The following is a 20,061-nucleotide window of genomic DNA, read 5'->3' as shown; positions in this document are numbered from 1 at the left end:
AAATAAATACCTCCATCCTTAAAACAATTTTGTTTGTGATAATGTGCCCATAGCAGACAGGTAGACCCAAGATTTTTTGTTTTAATTTTGTTTTACAATTAAATCTATTGAAATATATCTTTCATGATTACAGTAAAATACTGTGTGTTATGGGAATCCATCCATACAACACCCACTCCTTTAAGTTAGAACCAATTCCAATTCCAATAAGAGGGAAAACACTTGTTATTGACGGCTGACATTCGTTGCCATTCCAACGTAGGGAGCCCGGAGACAGGGGTGAACGGTCAATCTTTTCTAAACAATACAAAGACCAGATCCGACTGTCACACGTACTTTACTATATGCGCAAGCTTCCACCTACAATGCGGGTGATCAACTCAGATAATGCGACTCAACAAACTTATGACTTTGCATGTTCATAAGCAAAGAACGGACGCTCGATCTTGACTTAACTAAACTTGCAGAGGAGTTCGTTGCTCGAGGAGAAAGGCGCAGCTGTGTATTTGGAAAATTTTAATGGTGTTACAGCACTGCAACTTAGCAAATTGACAAACTATTTTAAAATATTTTCCCTAGTTTATCGCATTTGCAAATAATATGAAGTCTAGTGCGGCGCCTCGTAACGTAGTAATATCGTGCACTTTGGTCAATAAACCTCCCGACTGTCACGATTTAGCCTTTATGCTTTAAAAAAATCCCACCTGGACCCCTTTAGTAGCTTCGCGCCTAAGGCACTCGTAGGCCTCCGGCACTTAGAGCCTGACCACTTTGAAAAGTCCGACGACGGCCCTGTGATTATATCATTTCGGCACACAAGATATATAGTATTTGCTTTGTTGTCGATCTGTCACAGTTCGCATATTGCACACAACTTGAGGTAAGAGGTACACTAAGTCCAGTTCGCGTAGGGTCCAATTATAAAATTGCCATCTTTCAAGCATGTTTCTGACCTTACATGTATGTCAAATTATGAAAGCCTGGTATCATTGGATCTGTGCTAAAAAAATTGCAATCAAACAGATATCTTCTTCCAGCCTCTAAAAATAAAATTCGCTCAAATCAAATCATATTTGGAAAACCGGATTTGGGCAGTGAGATTTCGACAAACGCAGAATACATGCACGTCAATAAACCAGAGACGTGGATAACAGTTTTCTACGTCTCTAATTAGACGCACCATTAACGTGTATCTTCAACGAAGTCCACGGTGAATGACTGTAGAAAAATGTTGCAGATACTCATAGGATACAATGAATAACAATAAAGCATGAGTGTTATCGCTAAATGGCTTATTAAACAGAATATAAATTGAACTCTGTAGAAACAGGCACTACTACGGAAATATACACAACGATTTGGTGGATTGTAACCTTAAGTGATCCGCAGAATAGCAGACGATCTATTTCCGGTGAAAACAAACAAAATGCTGAATCAAGTTTTTTCTTGAACTTCAAGTTGAAGCCGTGATAATTCAGTTATTTATCGTGTATACAACATGACAACCTCAGTAGTTAAAAAGAAGGCATCGGATATTACAGAATGTCCATACGGCGCGTGGTGTTACCGCAAGAATCCCCAACATTTCGCGGAGTTTTTGCATCCGAAAAAATCCAAAACATCAGATGATTCGGATAATTCGGACGTCAGTGTCGATGGGTCGTCTACACCAACAGCGACGGCACAACCTACTACAGACAGTAGCACTCTTCCAGTTTGTAAATACGGAGCTAAATGTTATCGGAAAAACCTGATGCATTTTGCTGAATTCTCTCATCCAACAGCAGTCGTTGCCACCATTAATGACAACGGGGATGACACAGATGAAATCACAGATGAAGACGTAAGTATAAATATAAAATATTGTGTTATTTCAGCCATCATCATCCATGTAGTAAGATTTATTGTAGACGTATAAAGATGTTTTCAGTGCAGTCAGAACTATTTCTGTAAGATGCAGAATCCACACAATGTCTGAACTGTAGATGCCTTTTAAAAGTACCTTTAACATTAATGGTAATGAACTATAGACCAGTTGACGAATGACGTCACGCGCACCTGCAAATATTAGACTCCGCCCACTGGTTGGCAAAAACAGGTGGATTTCATATATTAAGCGCGTATAGAGATGGTTGACAAAATCATCGTTTTTATTGATAATCACGCACATTATCAAATATAATTTTGCTAATTATGTCTGAATAAAACATAAGCGTGCAAGGAAATGCATTTTTGGCACGATTACATTGTTGTTATTATTTGTTTTAACTATAAACGAACTCGGAAATGGAACACAATTTTAGAGCTCGGTATGTGGTTTCCATAAAAAATCTCTACTTGGCACATCTTCGTGACCATTTTTTAGATAAAAAATTCTCAGATATTGAAATTATTTCAGAATAAATCAAATTTAATGAACGAACACAAATAAGGATGTAAACAAACAGCAAATAGATCGACTTTATGTACGCAACAAATAGTAACTGGTTTGAACATTTGTCTGTAAAAACCTACCTTGTTACACATTCAATAAATTCTCTTGATAAATGTAATTGTTTTTATTTAATTATTCATACCAATTTTGACACTCTTTGTTTTAGCGTTTTTTTCCCAGTGTTTATTGCACCTTTGTTCATCATAAACCGATTGTCTCGTTATGATCGGATACTGTCCAAACAATTACAAAGAACACATGGTGTCATAAATCCAGGGACCAATGCTTGGGTCCCTGCATAAACCACATGTGGCATACAAGTGTCTGGTCATTAAACACAATTTATGATACCCCCATGTCATCTCTTGGCATATTGAGCGATCATCTAAGCAAAATTGTAAAGCCAAAATACGAAACAGTTGCTTTAATAAAATATTTTTTTAAAATGAAGATATTTGTCCGAAATGGATTAACAGGAACTAGTGTATATATATTAGCAAGTTTAAACATAATAATACAGTGTTTAATAACTATAAATTAAAAATATTGTGCAATTTCACTGCTACACAATTAACGTATTTAACGATCGAGTACCGGCAAATGTAAACTCGGCTATTACGTGTTAAGATTGTACGTTACTGAAGTGTACGAAACGGCATCACGAAAACAAGCAAACAACAAAAGGGTAAAGAATACTTGCGTAAAAGAAATTAATATATAGATTTATTTATCATAAAATGCTAGATTGTTATCATTCCTTATCACCAGTAAAGAGAGTGCACGCAAAGACTTTTCAATTTGCATAATATGCAGTTCTTGTTTTTCATATGTATGCTAAACTTTAATATGATATTGTCATTCAATGGAAACGAAACGATAATTCATTCAATTGAAAATAAAATAACTACAATGTTTAAAAATTGTAATGTATTCCGCTTTAAGGGTTTCTTTTTATATATATATACATGTTTTACGTTACTGTAACCAGTGTTTTTGCCAACCAGTCAGTGCGCATGCGCGGAAAATTCCGAATGTAAACAATAACATTCAACTGGTCTATTTGGAACAGGTTTCTAACATAAATCATTACAATTGTAGTCTGAATATGCATTTTTATGCTTTGATGTATTTGTGGATGTGTAATTTTGCTACTGCCTCGTGTAAGACTTTCGACAGATATGTTTGTGGTATTTGGTTATATTTGTTTTTTTGTATTGCTATTGCTACATGCATGTAAATTATCAGGCCTTGACACTAACTTCTTTGACAGGGTTCCTGGAGGGAAACCCACTTTCAACTTTTGGTGACCCTCACCCAAACTAGGGTTCCCTCCTGTTTCGACGCACAGCGTAAGGGTAAATAAGTACAAGAAGCATACTAGTACAAATTTTTAATTCCAATATTCAATTCAGTTGCCATTTAAAGTAGACCCATTAATAGCTTATCCCAATTTTGAGAAACAATTACTACCAACCGAGAGAACTTATACATTGTACGAACATTCAATCACAAGTGCATGAAATATTATTTACTTTTTAGACGAAAGAAGCAATCTCATATGATAATTAATTTATCAAGAACTGATTCAAGACAATCCTGTGCAAATGATTAATAAACACACATGCGTATACAGTTAACATTTAGTTAATTTAAACTAAGTATATGTATAGATTTGTTTCAAAATAATCAAACGTTATTAGTTAAATAAGTACAAAGAAGCCGATTCAACGGTACATCACTCTAGTTTACTTCTAAAATGTATCATATTTATATTGTTTAATAAGCTAAACACATATTTAACCAATTGCATATAAACATTACATTTAATGTCACGATTAACATTATTTGAGTTGAAAGGCAGACAGATAACATAGTTTTGCCGATCTTGACAGTTTACAAAAGACAGCAAAAACTGCTAATTTGTATTATGCATAAACTTCTTTTTATATAAATATCATGTACAAAAATGCCTTTAAGTTTGTCAATTTTTGTAAAGTTTTCATAAGGATAAAAATATTAAATTGTCTATTTAGGAAAAATATCGAGTATTGAGTAGGGAAATTAGTCTCAAATTTTGCCCCAAATGGGGCTCAAAAAAGTCACTGACTTCATATTCAGCTTCAAACTGGAATCCCATATAGAATGCTAACACAGCATTAAAGACAAACAGTCGGCATTGATTATTCACAAGAACAGATACATGTAGGTAAAGTCCCATGCTAAAATATGAAATAAATACCTCCATCCTTAAAACAATTTTGTTTGTGATAATGTGCCCATAGCAGACAGGTAGACCCAAGATTTTTTGTTTTAATTTTGTTTTACAATTAAATCTATTGAAATATATCTTTCATGATTACAGTAAAATACTGTGTGTTATGGGAATCCATCCATACAACACCCACTCCTTTAAGTTAGAACCAATTCCAATTCCAATAAGAGGGAAAACACTTGTTATTGACGGCTGGCTAAAATAGTGTGTTTACAAAAAGACTTTAGTAACAGTGTAAATGTTACGTTGTCTTTTTTGTGAAAACTTGCCAAAAAAATCTAAGACCTTTTATTTTAGGTGAGGCAATTAATTTGTGTCAGTTGGGTTGTCTCAAACAGTGATGTAACGATGACCTGACAAGCTATTTTTGAGGGTCATCTATGGAACATGACCCAACCCAAAACAACATTCAATAACAATCATAATCTGAAGCCATTTTGATAAAAGTATCGTCATCTTAGCAAGAATGATTTTAAATCTTTAGGAATCAAATGGCAAGAAAAAGGATGGTGTTAAGTCAGAAGATATCCTAAAACGAGGCATGTCACTAGTAAAAAGCTACAGTAAGATGACAGAAGAGGAACGTAAAGAACTGATCAAGAAAGCATTTGAAGCCAAACAGAAACTGCAAGAAGAACTTGAAGCAACAAAGAAAGAAGTGAAGAAGAAGGAGGAAGAAGTAAGCAGGCTGCAAAAAGAGGTACAAAATTAATTACTGCAAAATCAAGTGCTGTGTATGTGCAGCGTAATTTAGTGTTGATTGCATGTAATTATTGAGTTGTGTTTCAATGATTTCGAGATAATCTGCATACCGGTTTCCTGGGTATATGGCCCACTACTTAATGTCTCTGGTAGATATCGAAAAAACGCTTCAACAGTGGGAATCTCACCCGTAACATCCCGATTGCTGGGCAGACACCATATCCACTACGCCATGGAGGCCTTTGATACTAGATCAGGGTTAAAAACTGGCATTTAAAATGTAACTTGTATGGTTCAAGGGCTAAGTGAGCAACAGCTAACTTATATCCCTGTTACGTTAACATTTATTTATACAAACAAATCTAAACTCTGAAATTTGCACCTGACAATAATACTTATAGATAATACTTCCATAAAACTTCCATTTCCATTGGAATTCAAATTTTTGCAACATCATTTGGTAGCTGTCCTTAGATAAACAAAGAAGATAATATGCAAAAAGAAATTAATATTTGTTTTACAATACAATGAACTGATATGTACACATAAAAGATGGTATACCATTTGTATAAATGTATGTAAGTTAAATTAAATTAGCTTACACTTTATCCCATTTGTCTCCAATATCTCATTAGTGTATTTCAGCATGTTGATGTATTTAATAGAGTTATACCAGACTAAGCAGACTTTCCTGAAACCATCTTTCCGACTTATGAGACCGACATATTTTATGTGGATTCAAAAGTTATTCACTTAGAATTGATCCCGTAATTTCATTTTGGTCCAGCAAGTTTTGTAAGGTTGTTGGACTGAAGAATGACACTTTTTGGAAGCTTTTAGGATTTTTTTTATATCTATGAAGTTTCATATGAGCTGTGCTATGTTAAAAAGGGGTTTAATGCATGTGCGTAGAGTCCCAGATTAGCCTGTGTAGTCTGCACAAGCTACTCGGGGACAACATTTTCCGCCTAAACTGGATTTTTCCTAAGAAGAGACTGTCTTTAAACAAAAAATACAATAAAAGCCGAAAATGTCCTCCCTGATTAGCCTAAACAGACTGCACAGGCCTATTTAGAACAACAATTTGTGCACATGCATTAAACACCCTTTTCACAGTGTACGGCTAATATCAACTTATGTAGGAACTGTCATGAAGGTTGCAGGTGGTCTTCTGCTAATGGAAGGTGAAAAGGAAGCCTTGGAAGGGAAAGAGGTCAAGTACTTTGATCTGTACCCAGAAAGGTCATACAAGGAGGGATCTGCAGCCCAGACCCACTTCCGTCTGGCAGAGTCTCAGTTTTATAGGCTGCTAAATACCGGAATGACGTGAGTGCCGTACTGAACTAAAAAATTGTCAACAAATCTACAGTTGTTCTTGCATTACTAGTAGACCTGCATTTTGAAAGGCTTGCGTTTTTTTATTAGTAATTAAAAAATCAAAACAAACTTAGATGCTGATAAAGAGTTGAAAGAGTCAGAAAGTTTGTATTTGTTGTTACAGGGCTCTCCAGCAGCTCCTAGTTTTCCTAGCTGTTTTATTAAGTGCTTATAGTGTTTGTGTTTTTTTAATTCCTCCAGTGATTTTTTTTGCTTTTATTTGTTACAGCCTGTGCCATTTGAATTGGGAAAATTAGCGTGATAAACCGTGAAATTGGGAAAAATAGTGCGATTAACCATGAAATTGGGAAAAATTAAGCATTATAAATATGATTATAAGTAACAGAATTAATATTGTTTTCAAGTGCATGTTCAGGGGGTTTTCTTAAGCCATTTTAGGAAAAGGAGTCTGGTCAAATTGGGATTTTTTTAATCAATAAAAGTGGCAAATTAAGGAATTATTTATCTACAAAAAGGACTAAACTAAAGTGATATATTGTGTAGGATGTATACAAAATAAAGTTGAGATCTAGGGTTAAGAAATCATAATTAAGTCATAAGAGACTTAATTCTTTCTTAAAAAAAAATAGGGGGGGGAATTTTTATTTTGGGGGGGGGGAATTTTTTTCAGATTTTGGGGAAAAAACGTGGATTTTTGTGATTGGGAAGCAGCCGAATTTCGGCTGTAATTTTAAGCAAAAAAAATCACTGCTCCTATAATTCCAAGTGTTTCTTTTTCGAGCATTTTGTGGCAAATTATTATTAGTATCTATGTGTTTATAAGTTTAATGTGCGGATATTTGGTAGACTATGTTGCTTGCAGTTATGTCACTTATGCATAATCTATCATTTGCCCATTTGATTTGAAGTTTGCGTGGCACAAACCAATTATACAAAGAAGTATTAACCATATTCTGTGTTCATGGCACTCCACTGTAATATTTTTTACGAACTAATAAAAACTGAAGCGTTTTGGATTGCTGGTGTCATAGTTATGCATGAAGAGGTGTTGATTTGTTGGTTTCTGAATTTAAAACCTGATAAGCAGTTGTAGCCAAATAGACTCCTAGTTTTTGAGGTGACACAGCCAATTACTTGTTGTTTCAATAGAGCTGTATGCCATAAATTAATGTAAGGTTTAAATATCAACATGTATGTTCCTGACAGGAAAGATTCAATTATCAAACGTTTTTCATAATATTGCACCTATAAATTAAATATTCATATATTATTAAGTTTTTTATTCTTCTGAATTCCGCCCTCTCTGAAAAGTTCAGTGCCTCTGTGGTCTCAGATGAACACATTAGGGCCCATGGCACTCTTGTTTCAGATGAATTTCTGAAGAGCCTGTGTATCAAACGAGGATGTCATTATGTTCTCTGTTTGATAAAAAAACCTAGTAAACCAATGATTCTGAATTCATACTTATTCCTTAATGTTTTCTGCAGGTAGAATTAAGAGTTAATGTATGTGTTTTCAGAAATTGTGCAAATTATGTTTAAATGTAAGCTTTAAATGATTACATTTGTTTCTCTTTAAAGCATAATTATTTTATTAATTATTGGTAATAAGTATATATATGTTTCTATTGCACTGTTTAAATTTATGTTGCAAACGTTGTGGATGAATAATAATGTGTGATCTGTATACAGTACAGTTCATAATGTATTAATTAAGATATTATTTCAGTTTTTTCATATGTTTATTTTTTTCAAACTTTTTGTGTGGCTTCATTTCAGTAAAACCAATTTAGTGAAAGTGGAATATGTCCTCAATCCAGATCTGGTGCATCATTTCAGGTTAGTTTCATTGCTTCATTTCAGCACATTTCTGAACAAATGATAGCCCACAGGGCCGTACACAGGGAGGGTGCGAGAGGGGTCTTCCCACCCTATCTTTTTTAATTTGGCACTTTTCAAGGTGAATTGTAATGCTTAACCCTTCACCGCATAGATATGTATTTTGACGCATTTGTTGTCCCTTAGAAAGTTACATTTAATTAAATACCTTTCTTACTAGATTCAAGTTTTAAAGATTTCATTTCCAACCCTCAGATACTGATAAGCAGCAAACAGCATAAAACCTGAACATACTGCAAGTTAGTCCTTATCATTTGCTTTCATTCGCTGCTTGTCTTTCCTTGGCCAGTCAAAAGACGTGTTACATTGACCATCGATAGATGAAGCATTCAGGATCACAAGGGGTAATTGACTAATTGTGGATGTGCGATAAAAAAACATTGCCTAGAAGCTTGTCTCTACTGGCGAGTAAAGTAGCGCTAATGCCTTTGTTAATTAGGGACAATAAAACATAACTCCTCTTTTGTATTGAGAGAAAGTGCACTGTGGGCCATTTCATCTGAGAAAACTTGCAGTAGGCCCATTATTTAAATAAATCCTAACTAGACAGCCAGCTTAGGGTGGAGGGCCCGGGCCTGCGTAGGGACCTGGCCAATCAGTTTTGCAAATTTAGCCAATCAGCTGTGCTCAGTAATCCCAAGTTTATCCCTTTACATTTGTGCCTGAGACTTAGAAAAGTTCAGAGTCGCGCAAATTTGTATCTCCGATTCTGAGCAAGTCTGAATCACAAGTAACAGTTAAGTGCTTGTGTGAAATTTGAATTTTTGAGCATTTGTGGTCAGCTAGTGACTGATGCTACTTATATTATAGTTAACTTTCTGTTGACAGTTTCTGTTAATCTATCAGTAGACATTTTGTCTTTTTATAGATTGCATGGTTTTGTTTTGTAATGTGCATGTTCTTTATAAGATGGAAATTTACTCGGCTTCTTTCTATATTGTGGTTCTTTTAATTTATTTCTTTTGGGAACAGTGGTGGGATGCTGGTCTAGGAATCTGAAGGTCCCTGGTTTGAATCCCACTGAAACTGTTGTTTATTTCTGAAAAAAAGTTAATCCCATGCTTGCTCCTCTCTAAGGTATAAATTCGTACCTTTTGAGGCAAATAATACCATAGCTGCATACTGAGTTTGACCCTTTACCACGTGGATACATATTTTAATGCATTTGTAGTACCTTAGAAAGTTACATTTAATTAAAGACCTGTCTTACTAGATCCAAGTTGTAAAGGCTTCAGTTCCATCCCTTAGATACTGATGAGCAGCAAACAGCATTAAACCTGAACAGACTGCGAGTTACTCGCAGGCTGATGTGTTTTTATGCTGTTTGCACATCACCATTTTCACTTTGCTTCTAAGTTTGAAAAGGTTAAACTGACAACCTTTATCTCAGTAATTGTGGGGTTAAATGTTAGAGTTGTCTGAACATGAACCATCATAATAGACTATAAACCCTAAACCTTTAACCTTTACCTTTTTCTCTTAGGGAATGTCGAGAAAGCTTAAAGAAAAAGCATGGGGAGGAGTTTTCCTACCCTGTGTTGGCGTTTCACGGCACAATGGAAACGAATATCAAGCCTATATGTGAGACTGGATTCAAAATACCCGGTGAGTAGTATTTTGTGTATAAAATTCGATGTGCTTAAGGTGTCGTCCCAGATTAGCCTGTACAGTCCGCAGGGACGATATTTTCCGCCTTTAGAGGGTTTTTGCTAAGAAGAGACTTTCTTAGAACAAAAAATGTCATAAAAGCTGAAAGCATCGTCTATGATTAGTCCTTGCAGACTGCAAATGCTAATCTGGGAAGACACTTAATGCCTTAACTAGATGTTTGCTAAGAAGAGACTTTCTTAAAATGAAAAATGTCATAAAAGCGGAAAGTGTTGTTTTGATTGGTCTTTTAGGCTAATCTGGGACGACACTTTACGCACATCCATTAGACCCCCTTTTCTCAGAATGCAATTCAAATAGATTTATTTAAGTAAAATACAGTTAACTATGCCTTGAACTTTAATAGCAGTGTTTGCTATTCAATATGAAGGAATGATGTACATGTATTTTGTTGCAGTACAATGTATATTTGTATTTTTGGTTTGAGCTTTTGTCTTTGAAGAGGAATTCCTATTCTTCAGTTTTAAGATGGATTGGTGTATTTCAAATGTTTCTGAATACAGTTTTTGCAAATATAATTGTTTGGTTTGAAAAAATATTCATTGTTGATAAATTAATTGAGTCAACAATACAGAGCCTTGTTCTGTGAAAATGGATTTAATGCATGTGCATTTGGTGTCATCCCTGATTAGCCTGTGCAGTCTGTTACCATAACAAGGGAAAGTTGTGTCCCTCATTAGCCTGACAGACTGCACAGGCTAATATGGGCCAACACATTACTCATGTGCATATTTTGCTCAGTCTTCACATTTATAATACCACATTTAAGTGTTTTATGCCAATGATTCAGGCGACAATGGCCATGCTCATCGTACAGACACAGGCTGGTACGGAAAGGGTGTCTACTTCAGCGAATACCCTGCCTACTCCATGGGATATATCCAGGGCGCTACCCAACTGCTACTCTGCCAAGTTCTACCCGGCAAAGTATAAAATCTTGTTTTTGATGTTAAAATTAAGCCTTGTTCTGAGGAAACTGGATAAAGTTCATGAGCTTAGTCACGCCCAAGATCAGATTGTGCAGTCCGCACAGGCCTATCTTGGATGACACTATATGAACATTTCTTTTAAAGAAAGTCGGGTCTAAAAGAAAATTCAGTGAAGGCAGAAAGTGTCTTCCATTATTAGCCTGTGATGACTGTGCAGGCTTATATGGTATGACACTTATTATATAAACAATTTTTCCAGAACGAGAATCAATAATAGTTTTTGATGATGTTCAATTAATGTGTTGTACTTTAGAAACAATTAATTTTGAGATGTGTCGTTGTAAATTAACAGCAAATTTAGACTTATTTAGTGATAGATTAACATCAACAATGTTATACATTAAACAGATGATACTTGAATGTGTATGTGATTGTTTAATTAGGAATTTGGCCTTGACCAACTTTGGCAGAATTATGGCCCTTTGTTAAATGTAACACTATGAAATTTTAATTATATAGGCTGGAAAATAATAGCCTTTTTACCAGCTGGGTAGATTTTTAACTTATTTCACAGCTTATTACATGTACACCTAATTTAAAAGTGTTCTTTTTGGCCCAGCCAATATTGGATGAATTCCGGTCCTTTTCATATTTATTGCGTTTATTTTTCCTGATTAACCCTTTCAGTGCAGGAACCAAATTTTGAAGGCCTTTGCAAACAGTTTGGATCCAGATGAGATGCCACAGAACGTGGCGTCTCATCAGGATCCAAACTGTTTGCTATTCTGATAGTATTCTTTGAAAAAAATCGAAGAAAATGCTAATTTTAGAAATTCAGCAGAAGGCATTTTAGCAGACGACAGATTTCCCAGCATGCAAAGGGTTACTCACATTTAGCCCGGTTTTTGCAGAGTGCTGCCCAAATATTATTGCATTGAATGGCTACATGTATTGATTCATTAATAGGAACTTACATGATATTTCAGGCCTATCAGTGTACAAAGCTTATTCACGGGCATTCCTTGATGAAAGGTTATGATTCCCACGTGTCTCCCTGCAAGAAACAAGTATCACATTCTGCCACAGTATATTGTCCACTATCAGCCGAATGCCGGAGAATTCAAATACACAGTAGGATTTTACCTTTAACCACACAGATAGGCATTTGCTCGTTCGTAGTCCCTGAGAAAATCATACATAATTTAAGACCTCTCTTACTAGATTCAAATGTTAAAGGCTTCATTTTTAATACTGTGGTCTGAAGAGCAGCAAACAGCATAAAACCTGAACAGTCTGCGAGTTTTATGCTGGTTGCAGCATAATGTCATTTTCACATTTCTTCTGAGAAGAAATGGGTTAAGCTTGCTTTTCATAAAATGTCACATTTATTCAAGATCCAATGAAATGGATCAGTGTGCTTGTTAGGTTGAACATTTTGGGTACCCTGGTTTATAAGAAGAATGCTTAAGGCATTTCTTTCAAACTGTATACAATACTAAAAAAAAATCACATATCAAAATGAGCTAATAAGCAAAATGGGATAAATCAAATATATGGGCAGAGCTCTGTGAAAAGAGGGTTAATGCATGTGTGTTAAGTGTCGGCCCAGATAAGCCCCTAATCAGGGCTGACACTTTACCCACATGCATTAAACCCCCTTTTCACATTCCACATACAATATATATTAAGCAGGATAATGCTGTTGTTTTGGTCAGCTAGTTCTGTCAGAATGATTAATGAGATATAGCACAAAGTATATATTTCTGTATTAAAATGAATTCATGAGTGAAATGTGATCGTATGAAATTTCTTAAAATTAAGGGGCTTTTTTAACATAGAAATTTGTAAATATATTATATCAGCGAGATAAAACAACCAGTAATCTAATTTCTCTCAATGGCCACATTTTATAACCAAATATCATATTGTTGATTGGTTAAAAATTTTGAAAATTGAAATAATTTTTCAAATCAGCTTTTGATGTTGTAGTCACCACCAAAACCAACATCGGCTGCTTGTAGCACAGCAGATGGCAAGAAAGGCAAAGGGAAGAAGAAGGGAGGAAAGCTTACAATAGACGAATTAACAGACACTGAGATGTTGAAAACCAAGCATGACCAGGCTATAGCCATGCCTACATCAAGGTCTGTGCAGCGGCAATAAAGGGAGAGTCTGAAGAAAATGGGTTATTTAACTGTTACTATAGTGATAGTAATAATATTGATAAAGATTTTTGTTCCACATGTGAATATATAACTACCACTTGAGATTATGTCCTTAACAAAATGTTTCAAGGTCGCTGTGGTGTAGTGGATATGGTGTCCGCCTAGCGATCAGGAGGTCATGGGTTTGATCCACACTGTGGGAGCGTTCTTTAGATTTCTCCCATAGACACCAAGTACTGGTTCTAGTCCCAGGAAACGGACTCGAGAGCGTTTCAAATAAGCCTAAGGCTTTCTATGCAATCGAGCTAAAATAAATAGGTTTAAACTAACAAAATGTTCTACATAAAAAATGATGTAGATAGAGGAAGAAAATGCAAAATTTTACTCAAGATTTAAAGCAATTCTTAAATATTCCAATTTAAAGAGTATTCTTCATTCATAGACTTAAGTCTAACAATTGTTTGGTGATATCGGACCTCCGTCAATTTTTTTTATTTTATAGCAATAACTATATAAGGAATATAATTGTTATGAGTTCAAATGGGCCTTTTGTAAACTGTTGACTTTATTAAATCAGAAGCAAAGTTCATGCTTTTTTTTTACTTTTTGTATGAAACCTTTTTTTTAACTTCTTCAGACTTGAACTTGAGGTTTAGCCACTGCTGTCTGTTTGTGTTTCTGTTGTTATGCTCCCCCAAAAAATTTGGGGGGAGCATATAGTCGCCGCTTCGTCTGTCCGTGCGTCCGTCCGTCTGTCCGTGCACATTTTTGTCCGGGCTATTTCTCAGCAATTAATGACCGGAATTCAATTAAACTTTATGAGAAGCTTCACTACCAAGAGGAGATGTGCAAATTATCAGCCGGTTCTCGTCGGATGATTTTGCACAGAGTTATGGCCCTTTGAAAATTTCCATTAACTGTTCATATAGTGCAATTCTTGTCCGGGCTATTTCTCAGCAACAAATGACCGGAATTCAATGAAACTTAATGTGAAGCTTCACTACCAAGAGGAGATGTGCATATTATCAGCCGGTTCTGGTCAGAATATTTTTAACGTAGTTATGGCTCTTTGAAATTTTCCATTGTACATATTATGCAATTCTTGTCTGAGCTATTTCTCAGCAACTTAGTACGGGACTTCAATGAAGCTTTATGGGAAGCTTCACTACCAACAGGAGATGTGCATATTATCAGCCGGTTATGGTCAGATGATTTTTCACAGAGTTATGGCCCTTTGAAATTTTTCATTGTACATATAGTGCAATTCTTGTCCGAGCTATTTCTCAGCAACTTATCACGGGAATTCAATGAAACTTTATGGGAAGCTTCACTACCAACAGGAGATAAGCATATTATCAGCTCGTTGTGGTCGGATGATTTTTCACATAATTATGGCCCTTTGAAATTTTCTATAAACTGTACATATAGTGCAATTCTTGTCCGGGCATTTCTCCCCAACTACTGACTGGACTTCAATGAAGCTTTATGGGAAGCTTGACTACCTTGAGGAGATGCGCATGTTATTAGTGGGTTCTGGTTAGATGATTTATTTAGAGAGTTATGGCCCTTTGAAATTTTTAAGTTGCTAAACCATCCATCGTATCATTTTGTCCAAAGTTATGCCCTTCAAGACGTTTCCTTTTTATCTGAATATATAGTGCAATATTGTGACAAAAAACCTTTAGGGAGCATCACCCGTCTCCGACGGTTTCTTGTTTTCTCTGTCGAAATATGGATCTTGCAATGACTCTGAAAGTATTTCAGATAGATTGTTGAAACTTTCAAATGGAATTTGTGACTGGTAACACATTGAATAGTTATAAATGTCAGTCTGTTATATGCGTATTTTGCTATATGTGTTTATACTACCATTGATTTTGTTGCAGCACATTGGATGGATACAATATTCAGTTCACTGGGACTTTCCAGGACACGCAGGCCGGAATGACGGCCCTGGTCAAATCACATGGAGCAACAATAGGTAACAATGTTTGTTTTTACTATTTTGGGTATGTGGACAGGTCCCTTTGGATTGGGAAATATCGAGTCCTTTTGACTAAAATTGGGAAATTAATGTTGTTGATTTTATGCTTAGAAACACTTGAAAATTAATAATAAAAGTGATTTCAATATTTTCTAAGGTTCAACTGAGAGAGCTGGATTTAGAGATGAATGACATGTTTAGACTTTTTAAACAAAATATTTTTTGGAAACCTTCAATTGAGATTTTTTAGGTCCCATTTTCGGGAAAAATATATACTTTTTTCCATTGGGAAAGGTTCACCCTACTGGACGCAAATTTGAACGAAAAAAAAGCACCTGGGTAAGTGATGTTATATCATGAAACAATAGGTAAGTGATGTTATATCACGAAACGCAATCTGTGTTGTTTTTTTGTTCAAATTTGGGTCTTGTACATGTAGATATACCCATTCCCAATGGAATTTTTTCTATATTTTTCCTCAATGGGACCTTTTAATTCCCTATTGAAGGTTTCAAAAGAAGAATTTTTTTTATAAGTCTAAACATGTCAATTATCTTTGAATCAAGCTTTATAAGTTTAACTTTAGAACATATAATACTGAAATCACTTTTATTATCAACTTTAAAGTATACGTAAGCATAAGGTCAACACAATTTATTTCCAAATATAAGTCAAAAACGTCTGGAATTTTTCCAATCCAAAGGAACCCGGCCCCATTCCCAAAATGGTGAAAAAATCTGGTAATTATAGGTGACTAATCACACGAAGATACAATAGGTAACTGATGTGTCAGAGCAATTAATACATAGTGTGTAAGGGGGCAAATATAAGAAAAAAAAGCTTTTTATGATATTTAAATAAACGAAAAATTCACAAAGAACAAGAATTTGTGGGTGCAGGGCTAATTGTATGGGGTAAATAAATGCCAAACAAGAAGGTACGTGGCTACTAACATTAATAAAAGAATTAACGGGGTAAAATGTAGGTTCATGATTTTATGGGTGTTAATATACACTGAAACTTTAACATATGGAGAAAAACACACACTTAATAAAATTTATGGACTTTAACATATTTTAAAACAACTATTGGTAGAGGCCAATACACACTTACAGGAAATTGTGAAGATAAGCAACATAAACTGAACAAATATTTATGTGAGTAAATATAATATTCAACAAGTGTTTTGTAGGTTAATTTAAGCTCAAAAATTAATTTAGCTGTATTTGGGTAAATATCGTAGATATAATGGCATTAAATACATGCTGAATCCAATGTACTTCCAAGTTTAAATCAAATATAAGTTAGCTACAATTTTAACCAGCTACAATTTTAACCCATTTAAGCCTAGTGGACTCTCCCAACCTTCTAAATTGGATCAATTTATTTCCAAAATTAGGTAGTATATATATTTTTATATTTAGATTATTTCTTACATTAATTCCTTTAAGTAAACAGCGCAGACCCTGATGAGACGCCGCATCATGCGGCATCTCATCTTGGTCTACGCTGTTTGCCAAGGCCTATTTTCTAGATGCTAGGCATAAATGGGTTAAAAGAATGCATGTTACTAGAATACAAAAAAGTAGATATTTAATATCGTAGATGCTCAATTTTGTTTTTTAAATATTTCAAGATTATTCTGTTACAGGAACAAAAGCTGTTTTCAGTCTACTGATAGCCTCGAAGCTGGAGTTTGATCTATCAACAAACAAAATCCTTCAGGCTAACAAGAAAGGGGTAAATACTTGCAGTCTGTGTGTGTGTATTTCAAAGTTTTTTTACGTGTTCATCAGCCTCTTCATAAGATGGGTGAACCTGCCCCTGTGACCTTTCAGAGGAAAAATTTAATTTTGAGCCAAATTAGGTCAAATTTAACCCAGCGACCCAGGGTATTCTCCAAAGAATAATTTTGATCAAAATAGAGAATACTTGCTGTCTTCTATCTGTGCTTAATAATATAGATTCATAAAATTATTTCACTTTCTGAGTCTGTGCGCTCTCAGACTAAGCTGCATAAAATTGCGCAGACCAGGAATTATTTTCATAATAACCGCCCTCATGCATGTGAAAATATTCAGGTCAAGTAACATATGCAGTTGACTGGCCATTTAATTGGATTTTGGGAGAGTAAAAGTTTTGTTACCTGACATGAACCGCACTTGATCAGTTTTGTCCTTGAATATATTATATAATTAAAAGTAATTGTTTTTGTTCATGAATGTGTTACTTACATTTTGGTATAATTACATACAAAAAGGTATTAGTTTTAAAGTGTTATTATGATTTTACTACTTGAAATATCATCTTTCATTGTTTTGTACTACTACGAACAATTTTGATTTTATTCGTCGAAATATAATCTATCATTGTTCAGAACTGCTACAAAAAATGGTTTGAAGTGTAATGTTTTGTATATTTATCTCAGAGAAATGAAAACATAGTTCAATATATACTTACGCAGCTTACATGTATATTTTTATCTTCAGGTTTCAATAGTGGGTGAAATGTTTTTATATGACTGCATCATCAACCATAAGAAACAAAATGAGGATCATTACAGATAAGACGACTAGTCACATACAATATTTATGATCACTTCAACATTGATGATATGATAGCCACCATGCCTTGCACCTGGGAAGAGCTGGGCCCGTATTCACCAAACAATTCTTAGACTTAAGTCTAAGACTAAATAATATTCTTTAAATGGATAAAGTATAGAATGCTTGAACTTTGAGTCAAACTTGGCATTAAACAACTACCTATATCATTCTTCATACAACAGTTTGTTCATGACATAATCACCAGTGGAGGCCTGTATATATTCAAATACTGATATTGGTTCCAAGTCTATTCTTTATTCTGAAGTCTAAGAATGGGTTGGTAAATATTGTCCCTGATTTTGTTTCCCTTTCCATTGGCAACTTAGCCTTGCGATTTTGAGGTCACAATTTCCATTCCCTCATGGACTGGCACCTGCAGGCCTTGCAAATGGAAGGTCTTGATTTCGATCTCCTGTCCGTGGGCCACTTAGCCTTGCGACTGCAAAGTCACAGTTTCCATCCACTTAGAGATAGGCACCAAGCTTTGCCAATGGAAGGTCTTGCTTTGGACCAACTGTCCATTGGCCACTTAGCCATTTTATTGGTAGGTCACAATTTCCATCCCCTCATCGACAGGCATCAAGCCTCGCAAATGGAAGGTCTTGATTTCGATCATGTTAAGAGCATTATTAAAGCCCCATAAACACTCAAAATCAACAAATATATTATAAAACAAAGTTAACCCATCAATAATTGATAAAGCCAATCTCGTGTTTGCTTGTTAATGTTTGGATATTGCTTCGGGAAATTCACATTGAATATATTGTTACACACAAAATAGAAACACGCATTTTGTCTCTTGTCAAATCTATATTACCAGACATCATCTAGCTTTGAAATTTTTGCAAATAATATTCATACATTCACTTATGTTAAGGCATAAGGATTTTATTGTGTTATGTATAATGTAACTTTGGCGTATATTTTCTGCCTCTGGTACCAGCCAACATTTCTGGATTGTCTGGTTTACAAAAATCATGTCTTGAAAACATGGATAGATTAAATGGTCATGAAAGAATTTGTTAGATTTTGATATAAGAAATTGTCAGTTGTGTTTTATAGTCAGCACATTTTACATCATAGTTTCATTAAAAGATATTGTTATTAGTTTATTCAACTCCAAATTCTGGTTTGTCTTGCATAACAAATATTTATTGGTGTTCCTATTTCACCAAAGTGAAATACTGGTATTTGGAATTAATTATTTATTTTTACTACTCAGTTTTGTATCCAGTAGGGATAAATATAAATTTACACAGAACAAATTCCACTCTTGTCTAATATATTTCGCCTAAATAGGCTTTTTCAAAGTTTGTTTTAACAAATTAACTACATTTTCTTTGTGTTTCCCAACAAAATTTTATAATTGGTTTTGTTGAGAAACAGAAAGAAAATGTAGTTAATTTGTAATCTGCAATATGATTATGCACGATTGTACAAAGGTTGTGCCGTTTAAAAAGATATTTGTAATTTGTCTAGTTAAAAGATGCCTGTATTGTGATATGATTTTTACAATTTTATTTCTTGTTAAATGTAAATAATAATATGGGATGTAATGTACATATTGTAATGTAAAATATCATGGATGTATCCTGAACAAAAAGTGTAAGACGCTGCCATATTTGCGTGTTCTGGTACTCGCATGATCCTATCTGTTATATGATATGTTATTTTTATGTTTATTTTTATCATGTATTTTTCACATTCAAAGCAAATTGTGATATGCCGGTGATTAGATTTTGTCTATTGCTATTTTTATTCAAAATGGCTATTTTTATTTAGCATGATTGATATAATGTATAATGTTTGTACATGTAATACAATCCATCGCTATTTATAATACAATGTAGTTCACATGTTTTTTCCACATTAAAAGCAAATTGTTATATGCTGGTTAGTAATGTTTGGTAATTGATACTTTTATTCAAAGAGGCTATATTTATACTATAATTGTTTTTATCAAATGCTATACCCTGTTTCCCATGTAATACAACCATTACATATTTTTTTTTATTACACTAGTGAAATACAACATTTTTAAGCGTTTTCATTGGCTAAGTTTTCG

The 20,061-nt window shown here is 34.5% G+C and overlaps 3 protein-coding genes across 3 annotated transcripts in view; 2 read left to right on the top strand and 1 right to left on the bottom strand.

Moving 5' to 3' along the window:
• The window catches only part of LOC127855742 (succinate dehydrogenase cytochrome b560 subunit, mitochondrial-like), a 171,179-nt gene that overhangs the window by 135,489 nt on the left and 15,629 nt on the right, over positions 1-20,061 (bottom strand). The window lies entirely within an intron of this gene.
• On the top strand, positions 1,426-11,245 carry LOC127854540 (uncharacterized). The gene is made up of 6 exons (XM_052389603.1): positions 1,426-1,843; positions 5,191-5,406; positions 6,565-6,734; positions 8,525-8,584; positions 10,128-10,249; positions 11,103-11,245. Exons 1-6 carry the CDS (start codon positions 1,499-1,501, stop codon positions 11,243-11,245), a joined length of 1,056 nt encoding a protein of 351 aa, XP_052245563.1. The 5' UTR covers positions 1,426-1,498.
• Positions 12,277-18,278, top strand: LOC127854539 (uncharacterized). The gene is made up of 5 exons (XM_052389602.1): positions 12,277-12,372; positions 13,231-13,385; positions 15,293-15,387; positions 17,042-17,130; positions 17,880-18,278. The coding sequence occupies exons 1-5, from the start codon at positions 12,277-12,279 to the stop codon at positions 17,955-17,957; spliced, it is 513 nt and encodes a 170-aa protein (XP_052245562.1). The 3' UTR covers positions 17,958-18,278.

The sequence above is a fragment of the Dreissena polymorpha genome, chromosome 13 (genome assembly GCF_020536995.1).
Source record: "Dreissena polymorpha isolate Duluth1 chromosome 13, UMN_Dpol_1.0, whole genome shotgun sequence".
In the NCBI taxonomy this organism is placed as follows: Eukaryota; Metazoa; Mollusca; class Bivalvia; order Myida; family Dreissenidae; genus Dreissena; species Dreissena polymorpha.
Note: the sequence above shows the minus strand (reverse complement) of the source record. Positions and strands in the feature narration are given on the sequence as shown.

Coding starts and splice junctions, on each gene's coding strand:
- LOC127854540 (XM_052389603.1), top strand. CDS start 1,499: ATGACAACCTCAGTAGTTAAAAAGAAGGCATCGGATATTACAGAATGT. Junction 1,844..5,190: donor ATGAAATCACAGATGAAGAC/GTAAGTATAAAT, acceptor TTAAATCTTTAG/GAATCAAATGGCAAGAAAAA. Junction 5,407..6,564: donor TAAGCAGGCTGCAAAAAGAG/GTACAAAATTAA, acceptor ACTGTCATGAAG/GTTGCAGGTGGTCTTCTGCT.
- LOC127854539 (XM_052389602.1), top strand. CDS start 12,277: ATGATTCCCACGTGTCTCCCTGCAAGAAACAAGTATCACATTCTGCCA. Junction 12,373..13,230: donor CCGGAGAATTCAAATACACA/GTAGGATTTTAC, acceptor TTGATGTTGTAG/TCACCACCAAAACCAACATC. Junction 15,388..17,041: donor ATCACATGGAGCAACAATAG/GTAACAATGTTT, acceptor ATTCTGTTACAG/GAACAAAAGCTGTTTTCAGT.